Source organism: Anabrus simplex, chromosome 14 (genome assembly GCF_040414725.1).
Source record: "Anabrus simplex isolate iqAnaSimp1 chromosome 14, ASM4041472v1, whole genome shotgun sequence".
Classification (NCBI taxonomy): domain Eukaryota; kingdom Metazoa; phylum Arthropoda; class Insecta; order Orthoptera; family Tettigoniidae; genus Anabrus; species Anabrus simplex.
Window position 1 is genome coordinate 88482868 of NC_090278.1, and position 27637 is coordinate 88510504.

The following is a 27637-nucleotide window of genomic DNA, read 5'->3' on the forward strand; positions in this document are numbered from 1 at the left end:
TATACTTCTAGAGAACCTGCTTTGTAGAAAAATAAAATTCTCACATTCATAACGATACAGTTCGAGGCCTATTCAAATAGTGGTACTGTCTAGAGCAGGGCCTCTCAAACGCCCAAAAATCTCATGCGTGTAAACTGAGGCAGTGCATCGGCCCCACTCGGCTCGGACCAACGCTTCGTCTCTGGGCTACTCGGCTTGGATTTGGAGCGCTACGGAGCAAACGTGGGAAAGAGAGAGACAGCGCAACTGCTCCAAATTGAGGAGAGGGGGGGTCTGCTATAACTTATATTAATGAAGTGCATCCTCTCTCCAGTTAGGAGTGCAATATGGCAAAATGCATGGTCATTGTTATTATGTCAGATGGCTTGTTTTTTTTGCTTTCTTTCTGTTACATCATGTTCTGGTGGCATCACCACCTTTCACAGAACTGTACTTAATTCTGTTTGCAGTTTGAATTATTGTCCTTTAGTGACACATGATTTAATTTAGTAAAGAGTGGGGAACCTTTTGTGTGTGTGTGTGTGTGTGTGTGTGTGTGTGTGCGCGCGCGCGTGTGTGTGTGGGGGGAAGGTGATCATCGAGGTTATTCTGGTTAGCTTTCTTTGTGATGTGTATTTCTATCACCTCTTTTATATTTAATGACTTACTGTTATTTTCATGTCCAGTATTTTAAGATCTGTGCTGAAGTCCGTGAAGTGGTGGGCGTTTGTCTTACATGTGTTCTCAGAAGCCTGAGTGTTGTGTCTAAATGTGTTTTTGTGTTCTTGATTAAATAGTGCGGAAATTATGTTTTGTTTGGCTACAGTGTGGTTCTTGGCATTTCAGTTCATATATTCCTGATTTGGGAAAACTGTCATTTTTAATTTGGATTGCATGTGCTAATTTAATTTGTTTTTGTAATGTGTTTTTTGTTCTGAATGCTATTTTAAAATCTTACATTTTGAATAGTTTAGCTATTTTGTATGTTTTTGTCCACAAAATTGAGAACTAGGTATTTATTTACATTTTTGGTTATTTTCTTAATAGATAATCTTTTGTGTTGGGTGTATGGTTGTTTCTACCATAATTTCTTTTATTATTTGTATTTTGTTGTTAAAATCTGTTTCGTTCATTGATATGGTTATAGCCGTATTATCCTGTTTGTCTGTTGTGTGTGATGTTTGACTGGGTTTCCTGGATATTTTTTTGACAGTTTATCTTTATTTCTATTGTCTAAAAGTTGAACTTCCCATTTGTTTCTGTTTTCATTGTGTAAAGCAGTAAGTGTTGGGCATTTGTAACGTCATTATTGTAAATGCATATTACGTCATCGACATATCTGCACCAGTGCGATATTCCTTCGGCACATTGGTTGGTTGAGAGTTTGTTCTCATTATTATTTAGGAACATGTTTGCTATTATTCCTGATAATGGTGAACCCATGGCTAATCCTCCTCCTTGAGAAAATATTTTGATGTGGAACTTAAATGTGCTCGGATTGAGGTATTTTTAACAGGATGATTACGGTATTTCTTTTATTTCTTGTGATGAATTGTTTTCTTTCAGATGCTTTTCTATAATTTTAACCGATGGTTCTGTTGGTATGTTAGTGTACATGTTGGTGATGGCAAAATACATCATTCTTGTGATATTTTTCTGATTATTTCAGTTTTATTTAGTTTTTGCGTTAGTTCCAATGTGTATTTGATCACCTGTCATTTTTAGTAGTTTGTTTACATTGTAACTTGCTGGGTTTTAAAAAATTCACTATTGGTCTTATAGGGCATGGGTTTGTGTATATTGGAGTGCTCTTAGTGTTCGGATGTTGAGATTTGTGATAAGTTATTTTTTCCTCTCTGGTGAAGATGAAATCTGTTTTTTTCTTCAATCGCTAGTTATATTGCTTTAAAATATATTTGTTGCATTGCATTATATCTCTTGTGTTCTGTTGTTGTTAGCGAATTTGTTTTGTTGTTTTTTGTATGTATTTGTCTTTCTTTCATTATTACCATTTTGTTCCTTTTTATCTGCTTTTGAAATTTGATTAGTTTACTGAATTTTCTAGTTTGATTATATTTAGTGCTTCACTGGTATCTAACATTTCTTATCGTGTCTTTGTCATGTGATTGTGTTGTCACATGTAATTTCAACATCAGTGAGTAGTTGTCTTATGTTGTTATCCATGTGACGACCTTGACTAGTTAAACTTGTTACTTTATTTCAAAAGGTTGTTGGACTTGTAAATAACTCTTGGGTAGAACTCAAATTGCTTGCTGCAGTTGTTGTTGCTGTTGTTTTTTGTTATGTTGATCGATCAGATTACCGATTTTTAAAATTAATTACCACTTGCTTTTAGATTGCTTCATTTTTAATATAGATTTGCAAATTCTTACTGCAGAATGATCATTGAGTGGGTTGCCAAAAATAACTGATTTTTAAATGAAGGTGTGACATTTCTATATTCATTTCTTGTTTTTTTTTTTTATATATGCAGAAATTATTTCATTTTTTTATCCATAAGTTTTGTATTTTGCCTTCACTTACACCTAAGTAAACTTCTGCAACCCACTCAATAGACATCCTATATTGATCATTTGCATAACTATATAAAGAATTAACCAATCAAGAAACAAACAGTAAATGATAACTAAATCAGTAATCTGATCAATAAACAAGACAAACAACAACAAACATGCTAAGCATTTTGAGTTGTACTAAAGAGTTATTAACAGGTCTACAACTTTTTGAAATAAAGAAACAAATCTATTAACAGGTCTACAACGTTTTGAAATAAAGAAACAAATCTATCAGGAAAACATCTGAAGTTTACTAGTCAAGAATGTCACGTGGATAACAAAAACAGCTAATCACTGATGTTGAGATTACATGTCACAATGTATTAATATGATATAAAGACATGATAAGAAACAGAGCAACCAGTGAAGCACTAAAAATAATCAAACTAGAAAATTCAGAAACCAATCAAATTTCAAAAGTAGATAAAGGGAAGTGAAGGAAAAAAACCAAATACATATAAAAAACCAAAACAAATTAAAAACAGAACACAAGAGATCAAACGCAACGCAACAAATAAATTGAAAAGCAATAAAAGTAGCGATTTAAAAAAAAATAAGATTTCATCCTCACCAGAGGGGAAAAATAAGAACATATCAACACAAATCCCAAGATCCCTCCACCAAAAGAACTTTCCAAAATACACAAGAACACATGTACCACCAGACCAGTAGTAAATTTCAAAAACACCAAATTACAATGTAAACAACTCTCTCAAAAATGACAGGCGATCAAATACACATTGGGACTAATGCAGAAACTAGATAAACATAAAATATCAGAAAGTATACAATGATATATTTTGACATCACCAATATATACACTAACATACCAACAGAACCATTGGTTAAAATTATAGACAAACATCTAAAGGAAACAACTCTCCACAAGAAATAAATGAACCTGTTATAAAGAACCTTAAACATGTTTATGTTCCACATCAAAATATATTCTCAAGAGGGAGGATTAGCCATGGATTCACCAGTATCAGGAATAATAGCAAACATATTCCCAAATACATTTAGAACAAACTCTTAACCAACCAACGTGCTGAAGGAATATCGCACTGGTGCAGATATGTCGATGACATAATATGCATTTACGATAATGACGTTACAAATGCCCAACACTTACTTTACACACTTCAAACAAGTCCACAATGGAAACAGAAACAAATGGGGAAGTTCAACTTTTAGACAATAGAAATAAAGATAAACCGTCATAAAAAATGTCCAGTTAAACATCACACAACAGAACACAAGGATAATACAGCTATAATGATATCAATGAACGAAACAGATTTTAACAATAAAATACAAATAATAAAACAAATTATGATAGAAACAACCATACACCTAACATAGATTGTCTAATAACCAAAAAACATAAATAAATATCCACCTGAAAATGAAAAATGTGTAGTTCTCAATTTTGTGAACAAAACATACGAAATTACCTAACATACTGTATATTCAAAAAGCAATGTTTTAAAATAGCACTCAGAACAAAAAACACATTACAAAAACAAATTAGTACATGCAATCTAAACTTTTTTTCAAATCAGGAATATATGAACTGAAATGACCAGAAACACATTGTACCCAAACAAAACAATATTTTCGCACTATTTAATCAAAAACACGAAAACTCAATTAGACACAACACTCAGCCTTCTGAGAACACTTGTAAGAAAACACCCACCTCTTCACGGACATCAGCACAGATCTTCAAATGTTGCACATGAAAATAATAGTAAGTCATTAATTATAAAAGAGGCAATAGAGATACAAATCACAATAAAAGCTACCCAGAATAACCTCGATGAACACACACACACACACACACACACACCTAAAAGGTTTCCCACTCTTTACTCAATTAAATCACGTATCAGTAAAGGACAAAAATTCAAACAGCATTAAATTATAATATGCTAATGCTCATCAAACAAATTTTAAATATGATAATGAGAATAATAATAATAGAATACAAGTACAGTTCCGTGAAAGTGCATGACGTCACTGCAGCATGACGTAACAGAAAATAAGTGATAAACAAGCCACCTGACATAACACCACTGACCATGTAGTCACATTGCACTGTTATCTGGAGTGACGATACACAAGAGGAACAGTTCATTAATACAATTTTCAACAGGTAGTAGAAAATACACACAGAATTTTAACACAAATGCTACCTTTTAGTAATTTTTACCAATTAATAATTTAATAATAATTAAAAGTGATTTGACAGATAAGGTTTTTTTTAAGAACAAAACATGTAATTCTGATTTTAATTGATGGTATCTTTTTAAGGTATTACCTAAATTTATTTTATCCCGAATTAGTTTTCAATAGACTGAGGAACCTCACAGTTATATATTAACTAATTCGAAAGTGAAGAGAAATGGCTTCCAATATAATAAATTCCCTTAGATTCACAAACCTAATGGACGAAAGGAGGTTGGAAAGGAAACAGGAAGGAAAATACGAGAGTGAATCAAAAAGTAAGTTACACTAGCTCGCCGCGACAGCACGCTGTATATCGTGATCGTGGCCAATGTGAAGCAAGCTACAGTAACTGCTGACACGTCCGATAGGAAGGTTTGTGTCGTATCCCGTTGTGCTGCATGTGCAGAGCAGGCTAGGCTCAATAGCGCGTCAACTGGACGTTCACTCCAAATGAGTGGTGCAACGATCATATTTCTATGGGCCACGGACATTCATAGTTAAATCACTGTTGTATATGGTAAGCATTCAATTTCTCACCCAGGTATTGTAAAGTGGTGTAAGCAATTTGACGCCAGATGCACAGATCGCACAGACGAATATCACGAAGGCAGGTCCGCAACGTCCAGTACCGTTGCAAATGTTGACCGTATTGATGGGATCATTAGAGAGAATTGGCACACAACACTGCAGGAAATCGCCAGCCTGCTGCATATTTCGTATGGCAGTGTGTTCTCCATTGTTCACCAGCACCGTGGATTTCATAAACTGTGTCAAAAAGGGGTCCCACATCTGCTCACCGATGTTCACAAGGAACAACGTCTCCAATCGTCGCTGGCATCTTTGCAATGGTATTCTGTGGAGGGCAATGCGTTTCTGCGGCGAATCATCACAGGGGATGAACCACTTCACCCCCAAAACAAAGAGAACATTGACGGAATAGGTGAACACCACATCACCACCATGAAAGAAGGTCACGGTCCTACCTTCAGCAGGAAAGGTAATTGTGACAATGTTCTTTGACATCGAGGGTGCACGTGTAATTTATGCCGAAAGGCACGACAGTCAACTCGGCTTCGCATTGTCAAACGTTGAACCAGTTGCGTAAGGCAATTAAACAAAAGCGGCGGGAAAAATTGAGCGCTGGTGTGATTCTGTTCCACGATAACGCAACACCTCATATTGTCGCCAAATGTCCGAACTGCTGCAGCGATTCAAGTGGGAGGTATGGCAACATCCTCCATACAGTGCAGACTTAGCGCCATGCGATTATCATATGTTCGGTAAGCTGAAAAAGGATCTGTGGACAACGATTCCAAAATGATGAGGAGGTGAAAGCAACTGTCTCCAGGTAGTTACATAGTGCTGGAGGAGATTTCTACACATCTGGAATTGAAAAGTTGGTTGACCGCTCGGAGAAATGTTAACAGTCTCTTTGGGACTATGTTGTATGTTGTCACAACCATGTTGCCTATGTGTAGGTGGTTTTATAAATGGCCATAACTTGGAAGTCAAACCTACTTTTTGATTTGCCCTCGTAAGTTGAGGCAATTCATCTTCGCACAGATATGCTCTCTCCTCGCCAATTTTGTATCCACTTCTTCTGAGTCTCTGCTTCAAAGCGCAACACTGAATGAGGGGCCGTCTTGATACGGGAAGTGTAGGATGAGGAGAAATGTTGGAAAAGGGAAGTTGTATGTATTGAATCACCAGACGTGTTACGATTCATAGAATCCCCTCTCGAAGGGTTATATATAAGTCTTTGTTCGTAAAACTCAGTAGAATTGGAGTGAGAGATTTGTGCGCATTATATCTAACCCAGTAAATAGCCATGCATTTTTTAATATACAGATATGAAGTTTGCTTCCTCATTCCTACTTGCTATTCTCTCCAACAAGTGACATCAAATGAGATAAATTATCTCCTATGAACGTGATCTTCAACACATTCTGGAACTTGGCTCCTCATCTTTGACGCTCCTACAAAACCTAGGAGTTGTTATTGCACCCTATGTGACAGTGTGTTTTTAGCACTAATCATCAAAATCCTCCAGATCCCATTCCGAGAGGGGAGGAGTTGATGTTAACTGCGACCGTGGTTTTGGGACAGGTACAGGTGCTGCTGCTGATGCACCAAACATGGCTTCCACTCCCCCAGCCGGCTTTCTTCTTGTCAAGTTCAGCTGAAAAATTCAGGAAGATATTAATTCTTCATTCTTACATGCACATAGTTGGGCTGTCACATCAACTAACTGGATTCTGACGAAGAAATTAAAGAATAGAGATACCAAGAACAAATTTTCTTAAAAGGATATCAGTGTTTTGTCTTAAAAATCTAAATTTGAAGCAGAGACAAACATCTGCAAAGTGTTGTTATATGGGTGTGAAGTCTGGACACTAAAAACAGTAAACATCAGTGAAATCAAAGAATCTGAAATTTAGCTTCACTGGAGAATGTTTCATATTTCATGGACAGCTGAAAACCCCGATGAAGTAGTGCTACATTAATAACGGCCATTATCGGAGGAGAACTTCTAACAACTGTTAACTCTTATAATGCCAGGTGGCTGATCTATCAGCCATGTTTTTCTTTCACCTGTATTTTCATTCCCTGCTGCATGATGGCAGCATAAGTAATACCAATGGAAAGATTGAAGATTTTACTCTCTGAAAATATTGATAAGGTGTGATATCAATATCAGTGAAGTTTAATAAAAGCTTTCTTTCAACGCATTGCAAGATTTGCGCGTGGTAGCTCTGAACTCCGCCGCTTCGTGTCGCTTGTTTATACATTTGTTTATTTACCTCCGACAGTGTCAACATGGCTAAGTATATGAAAGAGGATGAAATACGCAATATTTTAACATTTAGAGATTCATTAGAGAGTAATTTATTACCTGATGACTTAGCATCTTCTGACAACAGTGATATTTCTGTAAGCAATTTTTTACTTGCTTACTTTATCTGCTTACCCTCCAGGGTTGGTTTTTCCCTCGGACTCGAGGGACCCCATCTCTACCACCTCAAGGGCAGTGTCCTGGAGCGTGAGACATTGGGTTGGGGGATACAACTGGGGAGAATAACCAGTACTTCGCCCAGGAGGCCTCACCTGCTACGCTGAACAGGGGCCTTGGTGGGGGATAGGAAGATTGGAAAGGATAGGCGAGGAAGAGGGAAGGAAGCGGCTGTGGCCTTAAGTTAGGTACCATCCCGGCATTTGCCCGGAGGAGTAAGTGGGAAACCACGGAAAACTACTTCCAGGATGGCTGACCTCCCGAGGCTGAGTGGACCCCGTTCCAGCTCTCGTACCACTTTTCAAATTTCATGGCAGAGCTGGGAATCGAACCCAGGCCTCTAGGGGTGGCAGCTAATCACACTAACCACTACACCACAGAGGCGGACAACAATTTTTTGAAAATGTCAATTTCTGACGAATTTTTTGTCAGTGAAACATTCTGAATTCCTAACTTACTGCCATCGAAGCTAAAGCGGTTGGCGTGAACTAGGCGCTTTATTTACGTTCATTCGCTTCGGACTATAAGACCTCAACCTCACTTTCATTTAAGTCTTCGCCACTTGAATTATTTCCAGATATACCTCCTAGATCGTCTTCATCACTGTCTTCAAATACTGAACAATCACTTTCAGTATTCGTAAGCATTTCACGAACAGTATCGCCGCTTGTAAGCAAGTCAGCTCGACTTCGCGCAGCCATGTTCAACTGTTTGCAATAGACTCGCTAAAGCTGAAGACATCCGTTTAAAAACATTTCATTTCCAGCGCTCTCCGTGGTGATAACAATAACCTAACACCTTCAAAATATAGCCAACAGATGTAGGGAGCTATCCGTTTTTTAGTCGTTGTCCAAAGACATACAGTTACGAAGATATATCACTTCAAATTCTGACACGCAATATACTGCGCCGTAACCACAGCAGCACTTACCGCTACACGCAATATATTGCGCCTTGACCTTTTATGGGATGACAAAGTACCCAAGAGAACGAAATTAACATTATATAAACAGTATGTCATACCAATTGTAACATATGGACAAGAAACGCTGGTAACTAATAAGAGACAAGGTAGTAAGATCCAAGCAGTAGAAATGAAATTTTTAAGAACGTCGGTTAAAAAGAAAAGAAGAGATAGAATTCAAAATATTAAAATCAGAGAAGAGCTAAATATAGAACCGTTAGCACGGAATATACAGAAAGCAAGAACTGAGATGGTTCGGACATGTAATAAAAATGGGAAAGGAAGGGCAGCAAGAAGTGAATTGGAAAGAGAAGATAAGGGAGAGAGGCCAGTTGGAAGACCAAGAAGAAGGTGGATGGATCAGATTTGGAAGGACATTAGAGAAGCTGGATTGGATGAAAGTTTACAAATAATCAAATGGAAACATCCAAATTTGACAACCATTCCAGAGCACATGGTGTCACTGGGTGTAGAGTAATGGAGCGACTGGAGTGGGACACTGAAGACAATTAAAATTTAAACTTTTCAATAAAGTAATAAAAATTCAAATATGTTTAAATTAAGAAAATGAAACTCTATTGCAATTATAGTGACACTTGTGTGTGCTGTGAAAGGAAAAAAAAAAACCCAGGGATATACCTCCAAAAATGTAAGAGAATGTTTTTCCTTACATAATCATTAAATTTGTCTTGGCATTCTTAGCGTAACCACTACATCACAGCCTGGCATCAAAAGGGTTAAGGAAGCCTAGGGCACATACTAAGGGGTGATCAGTACCTACTTCTGTCGGGAGGCCTAAGATTCACCGCCATCTAGCACCACGCGTGACGTCACGCAAAGCCGAACATAGCCGACTCCACTCCGACCCCAAACAGTATAGATAGAGGCCAGCGGTTGCGCGTTTAATGGGACTCGCATTAATGTCATAATTTAAGAAAATACTGAAATATACACTTTCACTGTAGTACGCATTTTATATATGAGATCATCCCCAGTAGTAATAATTATTGAAAATAACTGGAGGTATATTTATATTAAATATCACTTTGTCACAAACATAATGCTGAACTTCAGCGGGATAGGAATATACCATAAAATAATTTTATTCAGAACTGTTCTGTTAGATTTTTGTCTTCAGATAGAATCCGTGGAAAACTCTCTGTAAATAAAGAATATTTACTGTTACAAAGGGAATATTTTCATGACGGCAAACGATATGTTTAAAATTCAGTGTAACTGTAATACTAAAGTAAAATGAAGATTCGATTAGTTACCAGTTCTCTATAAATAATAAAATTATACAAAGAAAATATACACCGTTTTTATTCGTGAATACTACTTATCTCCCTAGAAATTATGTCTTTAGTTAATCTCCGTTTCAACCCAAACCTCGTAATTATCTCTATTTCTGTTTATATCTCCATGACAGTGAGGTGGTGGTGATTATTGTTTTAAGAGAAAATACAACTGGGCAACCATCAACGCTTAACACTGATCACAGGAAGAAGTCTGACACTTCGACAAATGAAGGTATTGGCCAAAGAAAGACAAGGATCACAAAGGGTGTGAAAATGAAAGACTCCGTAGCATTCGCAGATCTAATACCACCGGGGTCGGAACTGAACAATAATTGACCAAGAGAGGTTGGACAGGACTGATGAAAGTGTGGAGCCTGGCACTACTAAGTGGAAGCAATGCCAGGGCTCAGCTAAGGACCTCGTGGTCACCAACCCACGCTCCCAAGCTGAAAGCCCCTGGGACCCCTTTTAGCCGCCTCTTTCGGCAAGCAGGGGATACCGTGGATATTATATTCTACAGACCCCGCAACCTCAGAGGGCTCCATGAAAGCCGTTATATATTACCAACAATAAGCCTATGCAGTACTTCAATTACACTTGAATATTAAAGATTTCTAAATTGGATACTAATTCTGAATTTGGCCGATGACCTAGCTGTTAGGCCCCTTTAAACAACAAACAAAAAACAAACAATTCTGATTTTAAAAATAATGTGCATAGCTATAACAGATGCAATAGGAAAGCAATAGTGCCATGGGATTTTCCAATTCTTCTTCCGTTTTTCCCACATCCTTGTGAAGTCGGGTGCCAACTGTGCAGCACATGTGGATCGGATGCCCTTCTTAACGCCAAATATATGTGGAGGGATGTATTCAGTATTACGAGTACCGAGTTAATAGGCCATGCGGTTAGGACCACGCAGCTGTTAGCTTGCATGCGGCAGATGGTGGGTTTGAATCCCAAAAATGCGTTAATGCGACGTTAAACCATTAGCAAAAAAAAGAAAACATCCCGTCCCCGAGTTAAATTAACTAGACGCAGTTATAAAGCTACCCGGCTGGGAATCGAACCTATGACGCTCTGAAATGGAGGTCTTGATGCTGGCCAGAAGCTACGGAGCTAATAGCAGCGTAGGATAATATCTGTTAAATAAACATTTTTATTTGTTATAACTTAGCTATGCATATTATTTTTAAAAATTTAGAATGAGTAGCCAATCTAGAAATCTTTAATATTAAAGTTTAACTGAGGTACTGTGTAGGCTTTTTGTTCGTAATATAAGTTATAGCGGCTTTCATGGAGCCCCCTGATGTTTTTTTTTACAACTTGCTTTACGTCACACCGACATAGATAGGTCTGATGGCGACGATGGGAAGGAAGCGGCCATGGCCTTAATTAAGGTACAGTCCCAGCATTAGTCTGGTTGGAAAATGGGAAACCACGGAAAACCATCTTCAGGGCTGCCAACAGTGGAGTTCGAACCCACTATCTCCCGGATGCAGGCTCACAGCTGCGCGTCCCTAACCGCACGGCCAACTCGCTCGGTACCCTCTGAGGTTGCAGGGTCTGTAGAATATATCCACGGTATCCCCCGCTTGTCGTACGAGGCTGCTAAACGGGGTCCCCGGGGCTTTCAATTTGGGAGCGTGGGTTGGTCCTTAGCTGAGTCCTGGCATCGCTTTCACTAGTTGTGCCAGGCTCCACACTTTCATCAGTCCTATCCATCCTCTCTTGGTCAACTCTTGTTCATTTCCGACCCCGGCGGTATTAGATCTGCGAATGGATCTTTCATTTTCACGCCTTGTGTGCCCCTTGTCTTTCTTTGGCAGATTCATTCATTTGTCGAAGTGTCGGACCTCTTCCTGTTATCAATTTATTAAGCGTTGATGGTTGCCCAGTTGTACTTTCTCTTAAAACAATAATCACCACCACCACCTTTTCACTGTCATGGAGATATAAACAGAAACAGAGATAATTACGAGGTTTGCGTTGAAACGGAGATTAACTAAAGACATAATTTTTAGGGAGATAACTAGCTACTCATGAATAAAATTGTGTATATTATCTTTGTACAGTTGTATTATTTATTGAGAACTGGTATATAAACAAATAAGCAGCATTATGTTTCTGACAAAAGTAATATTTAATATCAAATTTATTGTGTACTTTGTATTTATATTTCTGAAAAGGAAAATAACTTCGAATTTTAAAATATACTTATAGTTACTTTTAATAATGACTACTGGAGAAGATCTCATGTCATCATGAGTACTACAGTGGAAGTGTATATTTCAGTATTTTCTGAAATTATTACATTAATGCGAGTCCCAGTGCGCGCGAACCCGCTGGCCCCTGTCGGGTGAAGAGACTGTTCCGGGTCGGAGCGGAGTCGGCTAGCTTTGCGTGACGTCACACGTGGTGCTAGATGGCGGTGAATCTTAGGCCACCCTACTCCTGTCCTGATCCGAGGATATTTGGTTACCATGCTGGCCTTTGGTCCACAGGGTCCCAGGTTTGACTGGCTCAGCGCTGGGGTGTTTGTACCATCTTCAACATTAGATATTCTCCCAGGTAAGGTCCTATCCTCAGATTACAGGACACCCATGGGCATCAACTTGATTGCACTAGATCTCTCCAGAGGCCACAAATCATCATGCTGGCCAGCCCCATGGCTAAATGGTCAGCGTGTTGGTGTTCGGTCCAGAGTGTCCTGAGTTCAATTTCTGCCTGGGGTGTGTATTTTAACCTTCATAGGTTAATTCTGATGGCTCGGGGGCTGCGAGTGTGCACCGTCTTCATTGTTAGAATTTATCTTGGGAAGGGCCCCAACCTCATAGAGTGCAAGTCGCCCGTACGGCATCAACTCAAAAGACCTGCACCAGGTCTCTTCGGAGGCCACACGCCATTATTATTTCTGAAGTTAATTCTACATGTTCTACATGCGAAAAGAGAAGATTGTAGGGGTGCTGGAGGAAGACGAGCATGCTGGCTGGGAAACACTCGAGATTGGGCGACCTATTCTGTTTTGTAGAAAACAGACACATTACACCAAATTGATAGCCAATGACAGAGGGATCTGATACAGCACATGCAAGAAGAAACAGATATTGTTGGCTGAAGAGAAACAATACATTTTTATGCTACTTATTTAATAATAATAATATTATTATAATGATGTCAGCTATTTGTTATGTCTTTTGAAATAATTCCGAGACCCTAAGATTAATTCCGACATACTTTCTTTTCCGCAACCTAGTTATGAATTAATTTCTGGCGAGACATAATGTTTATAGGGTACTGTATCTTCTGGTATGAGCCAGAACAACGGGCAGCCTAGCCGAGATGGTAAAGGCATTCTCGGTTCACCAAGAAGGACGTGCGTTCAATACTTTGTCAGGAAGTCGAAAAATTTAAGAAATGAGATTTCCCATTCTGAAGTGGCACACAGCCCTCCGGTTCATTCAGCCTACACAAAAATTGGGCACCAGGATAATTCCTGGGGAGCAAAGGTGGCCGGACAGAAAGCTAACCACTCTACCCCACCAAGTGCGAAGGTTACAGATAGTGGAAGCCTTTACCTTCCACCCCTCCAAGGGTCTTGTGTCTTGGTCCCATCCTCCGCTTTGACAATATGAGAGTGACTGAGGTATGAGCGATGCCATAGCTCATTTCATATTAAGAAAACAATATTGCTCTTATGACAACAGGGTTGCCATATCATACGGCTCTGCTCAGCACCGTCATAGGAAAATGGCGGCACATAAATTTGGCAAGTTCAGTATTTAAGTTCAAGACAAAAAGCAGAAGAAACTAAGCTACAAATTATTTTTATGAACTAAAGGGGACAGGGGTTTGCAGGGGCCATTTTTGGTTTGCACAGAATCAGAGGTAAACTACGGCACATAAAAAACCTCGACACTGAAGTGTAAATTGGGGGAGAAAATAGAAAAATAATCATTTTTATGAGTTCTAGGAGTGAGGGATGCATTTAATTGAATTTATAGCTTGAAGAAATTCATTAAAGGCTAGAAAACAAACGCAACAAATAAATACTATAGATTACTGTACAAAATCTCACATCACATATGTGGGCTTATGGCATAACACTCACTCAACACAAGACAATTATGTACTCATGTAAAGTCTAAAAACACCCACACAACAAATACTGTAAATGACTTCACTACAGAAGTGAGCTGGCGGCAGTTCACAGAGTGAAGGACTACACAAGAGAAACACAGAAGAAGGAAAATGAAGGAAGGCAACGAAGCGATGGCCTTTGCAGCCATTGTGCTTCCTCCCTAAAATGTATTTATGAAAAAGAAAATGTTATGTGGTTATTTTAATAACTCGTGGGCAAAAACGCTTCATCCTTTTTTATCTATCTTTCAAAATACATTACCATACCTGCCAACTTTCCCAATTTAGGCAGGAGACTCCCGATTTTCAACGGTTTTTCCCACCTTCCGATTATTCTATTATTTCTCCTGATTTTAGCTTATTTGTTGGTGAACTTCAAACATTTGTTTTCAAATCCCGCCATTTCAGCTTTTTTATGCCAGTGGCCAGAAGTCCTTTGCTCACTGGCCGCTACGAAATATCGACGTTTATTATGCAAGAAATGTGCGCGAATGTGCGGCGTTTATTGAAACCTGTATATCGCAATGCGTATATCGATTGTCAATCACTTGTTCTCGCGTGCTATGTTCGTGTTCGTTCACATCAGTCTAGTCGATTCTAGACACTAATCCTTAGATATGGGAGTCGTTTTTAGTAATTTTGTGACAGAATTTCAATGATAACGACTAGTACCTTTCTAGAGATTTTAGTAGCCATTAGGAGACAATTCTGATTAATTTTAATTTATCTCAATATAAATAAAATAAAAGAGTTTTGTCTGTACATTGCTCAGAATTTTAAAAAAATGATATTTCCGTACCGGTCGTGATCACAGTAACAAGGGGAAATGCACGTTTTAATTTTCCGTAATTTCTGTCTGTCAGCAGTATGTATGTACACTCATCGCGATAAAACGGCTGAAGAGAATTTAACGAAAATCGGTCGGGGAATAAGTCGCTACAATCTAGGCCATAAATAATTTTATTGATGCTGAGAGAAATGGTAGTTTAGGAGCCTAAAATTTAATTCTCAAATATTTATGTTATTATTGGCCCTATCAATAAATACTACATAACTTAAGTTATATATTATTAAATTTCCTATTGTTTATGTCTTACATGTTTTTACTGTACCGGCTATGATAGCAGAGATATTCATGAATTTGAATTTTTGTTACTAAGTCCATATCACCACCGAGGTAAAAGAAAATGGATAAACAGAATTTAATGAAAATCGGTATGTAAAGTAAAGGAATAAGGAACTACAGTCTATGTTATATATAATTTTATTCACCCTGTTCGAAATGGTAGTTTAGGGGAAGATGTCTAATTTTTAATTACCTATCTTATTGGTCATATCGAAAAGAGAGAAATAGAGAATACAAGTTCCGATTATTTATGTCTTATTCAGTTTTATCGTACCGACTATAATATTACTGGTGATAGTGATTAAATTGTGAAGATTATTTTAAGAACGAGGAAAAAGTCATGAAGGAACGATCACTTAAATCACACAAGAGGGAGTCATGAAAGAAAGGACGACTCACTTTACATTAGATGCTCTAATATCACAGAGTCAGAAGAAAACTAAATGTGAAGGCCTGCAATAAAGAAAGCTCATAAAATTGATCAACAATAACATTACATGGACCATTATTTGTTGTGATGTGCTTTGTGTATTCTGCTGCCATTTATCTCCAATAGATGGGATTACTGCTGCGTATTGAGTAGAACAGCCTGCCTGAATATTGCCGGGAAGTAGTTGGGGAGTTAGATTCTCTCTCTTCTTTAGCATGCCAATTCTCTGGTTCATAAATTTTCTGATACTACAGGTGCATAACACACTGGATAATCATAACATTCCAGCTATTCGATCCCTACTCTGAGGCAGTGATTGGAATGAGCAGTGTGCACACTTAAATGTAATACTTACACAGGAGTGTTCATGGCTGTCTGCGGCCTGGCCATTCTAGCTCTGGAACTTCGAACTGTTAGATCGACACTGCAGTACTTTTTGTTAAAAGTGAGAAAATCTACTGTTTTTCATTTTATAGAATATTTTATATGGCAGCATTGCTTTTAATCGTGACATTCGTACTGACATCATTGTAATGACCTATGTTGACTTCAGTGGGAAAACTATAAGGGCAGTCTTTCTGAGAATTCCGTATCGAAGCACGGGTACATCAGTTAGTTATTTGATACAAATAGCATTGCGCTTCGCATAATCGCACGGGCACTTAATGCAATATATTAATCTATGCATTTGCTAAGTAGTGGCATCTAAGTGCATGACTGATTCACACATGTGGAGCATGAGTTCATACTATTTTCGGAAGCCTTATCAGAGATCAATCATCTCACTCACATACTTCCTGTGAGGGAATAGAGACGTGTAATTTTTAGCCTTGTAGCACCCTATTGCAACAGTCGGCCTTTGAGACAATAAGTATTATAAATATATCATTGTACTGTATTGCGCTAGACATGTAGAAGAAGCAGTTTTGACCAATTGTATTTCACCGGGCGAGTTGGCCGTGCGCGTAGAGGCGCGCGGCTGTGAGCTTGCATCCGGGAGACAGTAGGTTCGAATCCCACTATCGGCAGCCCTGAAGATGGTTTTTCGTGGTTTCCCATTTTCACACCAGGCAAATGCTGGGGCTGTACCTTAATTAAGGCCACGGCCGCTTCCTTCCAACTCCTAGGCCTTTCCTATCCCATCGTCGCCATAAGACCTATCTGTGTCGGTGCGACGTAAAGCCCCTAGCAATTGTATCTCCTGATTTTTCCTGATTTTCGAGGAATTATGGGTTTTGGAGTATGTTCACTCCTTGTAGGTCCATAAGAGCAGTAGGCCTACTGTTTTCTTAACGTGGAATGAGCCATAGTAATGCCATAACTTTGGCAGCCAGTCCGTGCCATGAATAGTGGGAAAGTGTTGTTCACAGGGTCAGTTAGTACATGCTTTTCAAATAACGAAGCCAGAGTTTTGATATGCTGACAAGACATGTTTTGCGAGACTGCAGAGATTAGGAGGCATGCTGTTGACATCACGCAGCAGGCTGAGATGTCCTGGTCAACTGTACAAATTAGGACATGGTTTGTTCTTTCATTAACTATGAAGAGGTAGGTCTGATTTACATCAGTCAATCCACGATAACAGGAGAATCTGTCATTTAATTCGAGCCTGAGCTTTCCATTTATGGGGAACGGGAAAGATCTGCACCCTTCTGTTATATGATACCTGAAATATTCGTCTTGATTGAGTAAATTCATCGTTATAATACAGTTGGTCCATTATTGGACATGATAAATTTTCCAGCTAACTCATTCTTGGTTAGGGGCTGCCTGGCCGAGGCGGTAAAGGCATGCTCGGTTCGCCCGGAAGGACGTGGGTTTGAATCCCCATCAGGAAGACGTTAAATTTAAGAAACGAGATATCCACTTCCGGAGGTGCATATGGCCCTGAGGTTCACTCAGCCTACACCAAAAATGAGTACCAGGTTAATTCCTGAGGGCAAAGGCGGCCGGGCGTAGAGCTAACCACTCTACCCCATCACGTGCTGCGGTTACCAATGGTGGAAGCCTTTACCTTCCACTCCTCCTGTACGGAGGTGACTTTGTCTTTTGTCATTCTTGGTTGCCAGTGTTTCATCCCAGTGTGCAAATTTGTGTTCATCAGTTGGTAACTAGCACACCTACCAGGACACATGGCTAGTGCATACCATACATACAGGCCACTGTGTAGGCTACTTGGAGCTGCTGGCAGTGCCAATGCACTATGTGAGTATCATTTGCAAAAATAGATGCCTGTTAGGCCACCAAATGATATAGATCTTAATTCTGTTATATGTATGGCTACCAGGACGAGGTATTTCACAGAAGTCTTACAAAAAATATGTGCAATTTTAATAATTGTTCTTAATCTATTAGTCTGGGAGGCAAAAATTGGGCATCTTAGATAATAATGTTATAGCTGATGAAGAGAAAGGTGCATTTCTCAAAAATGTACAGTTGGTTATTGATTAAATTAACAAGATTATAATAAATATTGACAGGGCGGAGCCATCAACAACCCAGTATACTTAATTACATGATGTTTGTGACGCTTCAAGCAAGCAAAATTTAATAATGAGCTAATTTCAAATTGGTCTGAAGTGGGTTCTGTAATATAGTTTCATACCGCTACCTGAAAATTCAGGTTGTTTCCCGTGTACAGATGACAACCTGAAGCAACTCTATGTAAGCCCAACATGTAGCGATGGATGGCGGGAAAGCAAATCACTGGTGATAAACAAGGGTACCCGTGCCGACTGACGAATTCAGTTAGAACCTGTGTTAGTATGTTTTAGTAGATGTGTCCTCAATATTCATCGAATTTCAAAATAACTGGCATCCGTAGCTCCATAATTTTCTTTTTTTCATTTGGAGAACTTATTATCTTTATAAATATATATTTAAAAATTGCTGCACTATTACGATAATTAACACTCATTTTTGTGTAGACGAAAGAGTGATATTTCTAAATATTCCAAAAGTTATTACAATGATTGCTTTCCCTAACATTTAAAACATTTCAAAAACCATTAAAAATCCTGTGTTTTCTGGAGGGTAGCACATTCAAATATGGCCGTCTCCAATGCGTTAACTAAGGAGCTCCAATATACAGTACTCTGATGTGGGCTGATCCGTTAAAAGAGCTTGAGTGCATCACTATTCACTTTTACTCGAGAGGGTTGCGAAATTCTACAGATTTTGGCAGCCAACCTCAAAGCTCTTGAGCTACAAGAATTCTCCTTTTTTTCTTTTCAATTTCCTTTATGTCGCACCAACACAGATACAGTGGAACCTCGATTATCCGTTCCCGGAAAATACGTTTTCCCGGAATATGCGTTCAAATTACGTGGTCCCGCGAGCATCGTAATTAAATCACATTGTAAAAGTCCCGCATTATCCGTTCCTCGAAGAAACGATTTCCCGGATCAACCGTCCAGAAATTCCAGTCCCATCAACGCTAAATCCTCAATCAATCGTTTTTTAATAAACTGTATCTCACAAAAGGACGGCTATGGCATATTTATGGATCTTGGCGTTAACGCCCCGTCACTGCGATAATTGAAACAAATACTGTACCGGTACTGGAAAAGTGACCGGCGGTGAACTTGCATAAGGGACCATCTTAGCATCGCATTCGGGTGGTATTGTTTAGAGAATCTCGGAAAATCATAAAGCAGAGAGTGGCGACAACAATTGCAAGGAGACACGGCGCATTTCGACAGCTCTGCTTGAAGACGGAATGAGTTTCGTCAAATGTTCACACTTATAAAACGTCCATATTATGTCCAGGGTTAGATGTTTATATTTTTACTTTTTTCGATCGTACTGCCGAAGAGGTTTTTGGCACTTTGCTCAGGGCACTGCAGAGTAACTGGGCTTTCAGGCAGGAATCGAAACTGCTTCTTAACACAAATTCAGTATTTTTGATATCGTACATGATTATGTTAGCGAGACCAAAACACATGTTGCACCTAAATGTAATTAAAAAAAAAAAAAAAAAGCCATGGGAGGTCTTGGAATTTCCTATTACTGTTTAGGTCCTAATGTAAGACTGGGAATTTTACGTTTTCGTGTTAAAATACCAAAAACCGCAGTCGTTTTATTTGCGCACGTTACATTTTAAATGGTTGGTATAATTTCAAACTCGTACTGACATGTGCAGCGAGCGCGCTTTCCAGATGACCTCAAGGTCACGAATAACCGTAATTTCTGAAGTTTTGATATTTCTTTTATCTTTTCAATTTGATTGGATTTGTGACGCGCAGAATTGAATGTAATGCATTCGAGAACTTTTAAGAATCGATACTTACATTCGAAACCATGTTTTCGAGTTCAACATAACCTTTAAAAGTCGACGTAGGCCTAATTTGCGCGGTACCGCGGTACGAGATTTCCAGAAACTGACTACGAACAGTGTGCCGGAGACCAAATTACAATGAAAGATTAAGAAATGAACGGATTTCGCATTCATTTTGGGTGCTTTCGTATCTAATGTGCTTTATTTTATTTGATGAGAGAATTAAAAACTACTTGTGGTCGATTGTCGTTTGGCTTGGCGTTATTAGATTTTTCGAAGAGTTTGGCTAGCCTAATCAAAGTCGCTGAACTGAAAGAAGTTTTCACGGGAAAATGACGAAGATTCCCCTGTAAAACTGAATATAAAGTATCGAGATTTTGATCTCGCGTACCGGTAATTAATGCGGTTTCGTGGTCTAACATGCCCGCCTCTCATCCAGAGGCCCGGGTTCGATTGCGACCAGGTCAGACAATTTTACCTGGATATAAGTCTGGTTCCAGATCCACTCAGCCTACGTGATTACCTTTAATTGTGGAGCTATCTAATGGTGAGATGGCGACCCCGATCTACAGAGCCAGGAATATCGGTCGAGAGGATTCGTCGCACTGACCATGCGCACCTCGTAATCTGGAGTCCTTCGGGCTGAGCAGCGGTCGCTTGGCAGGCAAAGTCCCACTGGGGCTGTAGTTTGGTTTGGTTTAGGAGTTTTGTAAGATTATAATTATACATATTTCATTTTTGTGATGTTTAGCCAAATTGTTGATGGTTTTCATTCATTCCCGGATTTTCCGTTTTCCCGTATTGTACGTTTTATTTTCATGGTCCCTCGAAAAACGGAGAATCGAGGTTTCACTGTAGGTCTTATGGCAACTGAGGGGACAGGAAAGGAAGGAAGCGGCCGTGGCCTTACTTACGGTACAGCCCCAGCATTTGCCTGGTGTGAAAATGGGAAATCACGGAAAACCATCTTCAGGGCTGTTGATAGTGGGATTTGAACACCCCTCCGTAATCACAAGAGTTTTAATGGCTTTTGACATTTTTTCAAGGCTGGGGAAAGCAACGACTGAAAAACGTTTGAAATATTTACAAGTACGAAGCTGAATCTGATACAAAATTTTACAATTTTACTGAATCCACCAACAAATACATAACAAGCACATAATTTTTCTACATAGTCTCCTGAATTTGACTTTTTTTTTTTTTTAACAAGTTGCTTTACGCCGCACTGACGCAGATAGGTCTAAAGATATTAACATTAAAAGTTCCACCTTCACAGTGTTTACAAAAGTTTTTATTCTTAAAGCGAAGTTACCGGCACATGTTTTGTCCCTCTTGGGGACATCCTCAACCTAGTGAAGAACAAAAGTTAAATAGTAAAATTAGCATAACAAAAAGGTGTTCTATACGTGTCTACATGGTCTTAGTGTGCCATTTGAGAACTAAGTGGTGACGTGAAATCCATTTGAAACATCTCATTATTGATCAAGTATAGAATCTTAAGTTTGTTGACACACAGGTTAAGAGAGAAAAATCACGACTAGCATTTCAGTCTTGGTTCTATGCTGCTATGATGTAGATGTTGATTCCCATAGGGAACCTAAAATATTTGTCCTGAATGAGTAAATTTATAATACCAATATAATGGTCCGTTATAGGACATTATAAATTATCCAGCTAACTCATTCTTGGTTGCCTGCGTTTCGCCCTCGTGTGCTAAGTTAGGCTAGTCAGTTGGGACTTAGCACACCACCCAAGACGCAAGGCTAGTGCATACCGTGGAGGCCACTGCATAGGCTATTTGCAGCCACCAGCAGTGCCAATGCACTATGAGAGCTATGTCTCAATTTCCAAAAATAGATGCCTGCCTGCCCATCAAATGATGTAGATGTTGATTCCCATAGGGAACCTAAAATATTTGTCCTGAATGAGTAAATTTATAATACCAATATAATGGTCCGTTATTGGACATTATAAATTATCCAGCTGACTCATTCTTGGTTGCCTGCGTTTCGCCCTCGTGTGCTAAGTTAGACTCGTCAGTTGGGACTTAGCACACCACCCAAGACGCAAGGCTAGTGCATACCGTGGAGGCCACTGCATAGGCTATTTGCAGCCACCAGCAGTGCCAATGCACTATGAGAGCTATGTCTCAATTTCCAAAAATAGATGTCTGCCTGGCCATCAAATGATGTAGATGTTGATTCCCATAGGGAACCTAAAATATTTGTCCTGAATGAGTAAATTTATAATACCAATATAATGGTCCGTTATTGGACATTATAAATTTTCCAGCTAACTCATTCTTGGTTGCCTGCGTTTATATTGGTATTCTATGCTGCTAATCGTAAAATGTGTTCCATTAATGGGTTAATAGACAATAATCCGTACAAAGCACACGGATTGTCTGCCAAGATACGTAACAACCGGCAAGAAATGTTACACCACGATTGAAACCATACGATCCAAGCCGGGCTTTTCAACTTATAACGGCACCATATGAAAAAATCCCCCTGTGTGAACAGCCTAATTTTACCACACAATATTTATAATCCATTAACCCATTATTGGAACACATTTTACGATTAGCAGCATAAAACTGAGACTGAACTACTAGTCATGATTTTTCTCTCTTAACCTGTGTGCCTGCAAACTTACTTTTTTTTTTATATTTGAACAACAAGATGTTTCGAATCAGTTCTAATCACTACTTTGTTGTCAAATGGCACACTAAGACCATGTGAATTTGAGTTACTGTAGACATGCATAGAACACTTTTTTGTTATGCTAATTTTACTATTTAACTTTTGCTAGGCTGAAAATGTCCCCAAGAGGGACGAAACATGCAACTATAAGTTCGCTTTAAGAATAAAGTAAATATTGTAAAGGTGGAACTTTTACTGTTAATACCTTTAGACTGTCCAAAGTTAACAATACGGGTTGACATGTCATATATTACTTGCAACACATATGTCTTATGGCGATGATGGGACAGGAAAGGTCTAGGAGTGGGAAGGAAGCGACCGTGGCCTTAATGAAGATACAGCTCCAGCATTTGGTGTGAAAATGAGAAACCACAGAAAACCATCTTCAGGGCTGGGGTTCGAACGCACTATCTCTCAAACGCAACTTGACAGCTGCACACTCTTAATCGCACCGGCAACTAACTTGGTACAAGAATTCTCATCCTTCCTGATAAGTAATAGCACTTTCTGGCTCTGAGGAATACCTTGTTCCCTAAAACACCTCTTCAGTGAATTTTTGGCTGTCTATGACAGCTGACAGTGGATACTTAGAAACTACAAAATGACTTAAGAAGGCCTCGCCATTTCAGGGTGGAGGTAGATAAATATTTGAAATTAGTGATTAAAGTTTTGAGAATCTGAGCAATATTTGATCTTCGACTGACCTGGTGTTCTATACTTTTAGAGATGAGGGCTATCTTCTCACTCTGTCTGGTGCTCAGGTTGATCTGGCTGTCGCTTCCAAGCGCACTGGTTGTATCAGTCTTCGTCTCTGTGCTGCGAAACAAAGCAAAGTCCATTGTTATAAGGAAGGGTGAAGAGTTATTTAACAAGTGTATGCATAAGTTTCTGTCGGTTTTTTGGTAAAGAAAACACATACTTTTCAAGGGAAATTCATTTGTTGTTTATTCAAAATATTGGCCATCGGCTTCTACACACTTCGCCCATCTTTCAAGTAAGTTATGAATACCATGCCAGAAAAACTGCTTGGCTTTTGTAGCAAACCATTCGTCGAGCCATTTTCCAACTTCCTCGAAATTGCTGAAGTGCTGCTCTGCGAGCGTGTGTCCCATTGATGCGAGGACCAAGCAATTTCAAGGTCTCTTTCACTGGTATTGCTATGTGAGACAGCGCATTGTCATGTAACAAAATAACTTTGCCATGTCTTCTGGCCCCTTTACGGTCATCTTTCGATCAATGCATGATTTAAATTAATTATTTGTTGGTGATAGTGATGTGCATTAACGGTTTTGGTAGCAATTGCTTGTCTTTGCACTTTTGTGGTCTGCCAGAGCGCACTGTCTTTCACATTGAAATCACAAAGTTTAAATTGTCGAAACCATGTCTCGTATTCTTATCGATGGAGCATGTTCACCATATGTTTCTACTAGCATACAATGACTTTCCATAGCCTTTTTCTTTTGATTAAATAAGAAAAGAAATGCGTGCCGCAAATGTTCTTTTTCAGGCACAAACGTTGACATGATCACTGAACGATATAGTACAGACGCTAGTGTTTGGCGGACTCAACTTGTGTGTGTTGGTAGGTTAATGTCACACAAACAAACTGGCATATATGTCAAATTTATACGCTGTGTACTGTTCGCTGGTGCCATCTCTTAGTGAAACCAGAAAAGACTTATGCATACACCTGGTACGTTACAAGGGCAGATACGTGAAACAATTTTGCACTTCTAATGTACAGTATTTTTTTTTATACTATCAAGTCAGAGGGGGGAATAAGAAAGGAACACACATAACACGATGAGCTCAATGACAGATGGAGCAACAGGATTAGGAGACGAGAACAAACATGAAAACACAAAAGCACAAAAACAGTCTCCACATTGGCTCTCTCCTCATCAATCACAGTCCTTGTACATTCATCTCTTGTCTGCCCGTGACAAGCTCGTTTCTCCTTCCCAGCTACATCAGGAGGACGGACATCAACACTCATTGAGGTCTTCAGTCTTCATGTGGGACAAGAAAAGGAAAGGGAGAAACATAAGGCAAAGATAAATACAGATGGTGAAAGAATAGAAACACAGAAGAAACAAAAAAAAAAAGAGAAATGTATCCCAAAAGGATAATATAATGTTCCTTTCCTATACTCAGACAAGTGTCCTGTAACTGTCCTTATTATATGTGTTCTTATCTCTCTCTCTCTCTCTCTCTCTCTCTCAGATTTGACACTTGTGTTTCCAATATACGAGCAGGAACACAACACAGAACTCTAATAATTAAGAGAAAGTACGAGGGTACTGCTGTGGAGACGCTATGCAACGGAATCTAATATTGTCGCTGATAGCACATGTTGGTTACATACCTACTTTACCTCACAGCAAATGGACTCGCCCTACCCACATCACCTGCGTGCTCACAAGCGAGAGAAACACAGTCACTTGTGAGCTAGCAGTCTAACGTCACTATGTCTTCCAAACAGGAACAACAGAATTAGATCAAGATTGAATGTGCCAGAGGTCGTACAGCACGACAGTGTCATCAAGGTCTTCAAGAGGCTTGCGGGGAATCTGCATTGCCTTACAAAACAGTGGCACGTTGGGTAAAAGCCTTCAACGATGGTCGGCAATCTGTGGCGGACATTCATCAGGAAGGTCATCCTACGACCGTCAGTGAAGAGGAAGTGCATACTCTTGTCGCGTTACTGGACAGTGATCGAAACAAGACAATTCGTGAGCTCGCCCAAGAAACCGCTTCGAAAGTTCGTCAGAACCCCAGTATGGTGAAAGTTATGGTGATCCTCATGTACAATCGTGATGGTGTTATCCTAACGCATTGCATTCCACCATGGTAGACCGTCAATGCACAGTATTACTGTTCGTTTTTAGAGCACCACCTGCGACCAGCTTTGAGAAAGAAGCGGCAACACTTTCTGCAGAATCCACCCATCATTTTGCACGTCAATGCTCGGGTGAATACAGCACAAGCTGTGACAGATTTGTTCGGTCGATGGGACTGGGAAGTACTGTACCATCCACCATACTCCCCGAACTTCAGTCCTCATGACTTCGATTTGATTCCGAAGATTGAACGAACCACTTTGTGGCATTCGCTTCAGAACTGTTTCAGAGATTCGACAGGCAGTAGACCGCTCCATTTGCACCATCAACAGAACAGGCTCTGCTAAAGGTATACTACGACTTCCACATCGCTGGCAACGGATTATACACAACGCTGGTGACTACACTGAAGGACAGTAAAGGTTGCTAACATATAACTCTTTTGTATCTGTTGTAAATAAATAGTTGCCACTATTTAAGTTCCAACCTTCGTATTTCCTAACATGTCTCAAGCACAAGCCTTTGCACCCGCCCCTACAGCCAGTCATTCACCCCCTCAAACCTCAAAGCCAAGAAAAAATGGAAATGAGAAAGGAATTGGAAACAACAGTGAACTTTCCGTTTCGGTTCTGGGCAAGTAAACTGCCGAAAGTGAAACCACCACAAAAGTATTGTACCAGGAAAAGTTTTTTTGGGTAAAGGGCATGAGTAGGACCTCAGGGAGTGGAGCTTGGTTTTGGAGCCGATACAGAGTAGGATAGACTCGCAGAGCGAATAATAGATGGTTACAAATTTTTTTCAAAACAATTTATTAATTCTTCACCCTGCAATATGATTATTGGACTCAAATCTGGCATTGAAATTAAAAGTTTGAACGTTATCTTCCTGAATTCTGTTCATGAAAATGGAATAAATATCACTGATTCCAAAGTCTTTCATATGTGAGAATATGAGGTAATGAATTTCCACCTAAAGTCTTTCTAAACCTAAGCACACACTTGTAATTGTAAGTTGATATGAGAAATTAAATTTCTGTTAAAAGTTTTCAGTTTTCAGTTTGTAAACCTTGATATATAGCACACTTGAAAAGCCTAAAGTCTTTCTACGAGATATGAAACTGAAACTTGAAATTAAATTAATCACTTCTGAGAAATTATGAGAACTTTGAAATATTTGTTCACATGCGGCACTGAAGTTTCCACTGTTCAAAATTAATGAAAAAATTTTAGTCACTTTGTTACTACTCACTTACGGGAAGAAATGTTGCTACAAAATGTCGAAGGATGGACATCTGGAATGTTCCATGGAGAATCAGGATCGGCGATGTTTCCTTAACACACCATGTTGACGTTCCCGATGAGGTGATGATGGCTGGAACTGGATCATGTAGAATTGCAGCTTGTTAGGGTGATTTTTCGCACACGAAAAATTCACTTAGTGCGAGTAGTTATCACTGACACTGTCATTTACTGTTGAACACTATTTATGGCGTAATTGAATTTCAAGACGTTAAATGAAGAATCACAGTTCTTCCTGTATGAAATACTATTTAAAGTCGTTACTGAAACGTTCATAATTACACAGTTCACACTTGAAAAGGCAAATCATAGTCGATAATCACAGTCTTTGAATACAGTCATTAAGTCACTAAGGATTATTTTCTGCTTATCTTGTTATTATAACGTCATATTACCTCAGAAAAAGTTCTTAGTTTTCACTCAAATTACTACTGTAAGTCGTATACTGATGTGGCGTGAATAAAGAAATACAGTTCAATACTCGAAAAGAAATGAGTTCTGGTGATTCTACACATTAGTTTCTGTAGAAGTTCAATATCATTTGAAGTAACCTAAGTCTACACGTAATGACATATTCTGTGAACGTTAAATAGTTGATATTTGCACTTCAATAAGTTCACTCGTATTATATTCTTAAATGTCTTTAGGATTAGACCGTAGTCGCGACGCGATGTACTAAATACAGTGCGACGTCTTTTATAATTCTGTCAGCGATATAACTTCGCGTTCCGGAAATGCGACGGCAAGTACTTTCACCGTGACTGCGCGA

General features: G+C 39.1%; 1 protein-coding gene across 1 annotated transcript in view; it reads right to left on the reverse strand.

The window, feature by feature from the left end:
* Positions 1-6813: 6813 nt before the first annotated feature.
* Positions 6814-27637, reverse strand: part of LOC136885663 (uncharacterized) — a 34230-nt gene continuing 13406 nt past the window's right edge. The window contains exons 3-4 of the mRNA XM_067158356.2: positions 23435-23546; positions 6814-6963 (exon numbers count right to left, since the gene is read on the reverse strand). Of these exons, the coding sequence (XP_067014457.2) occupies positions 6814-6963; positions 23435-23546 (262 nt within the window). The remainder of the gene's footprint in view (positions 6964-23434; positions 23547-27637) is intronic.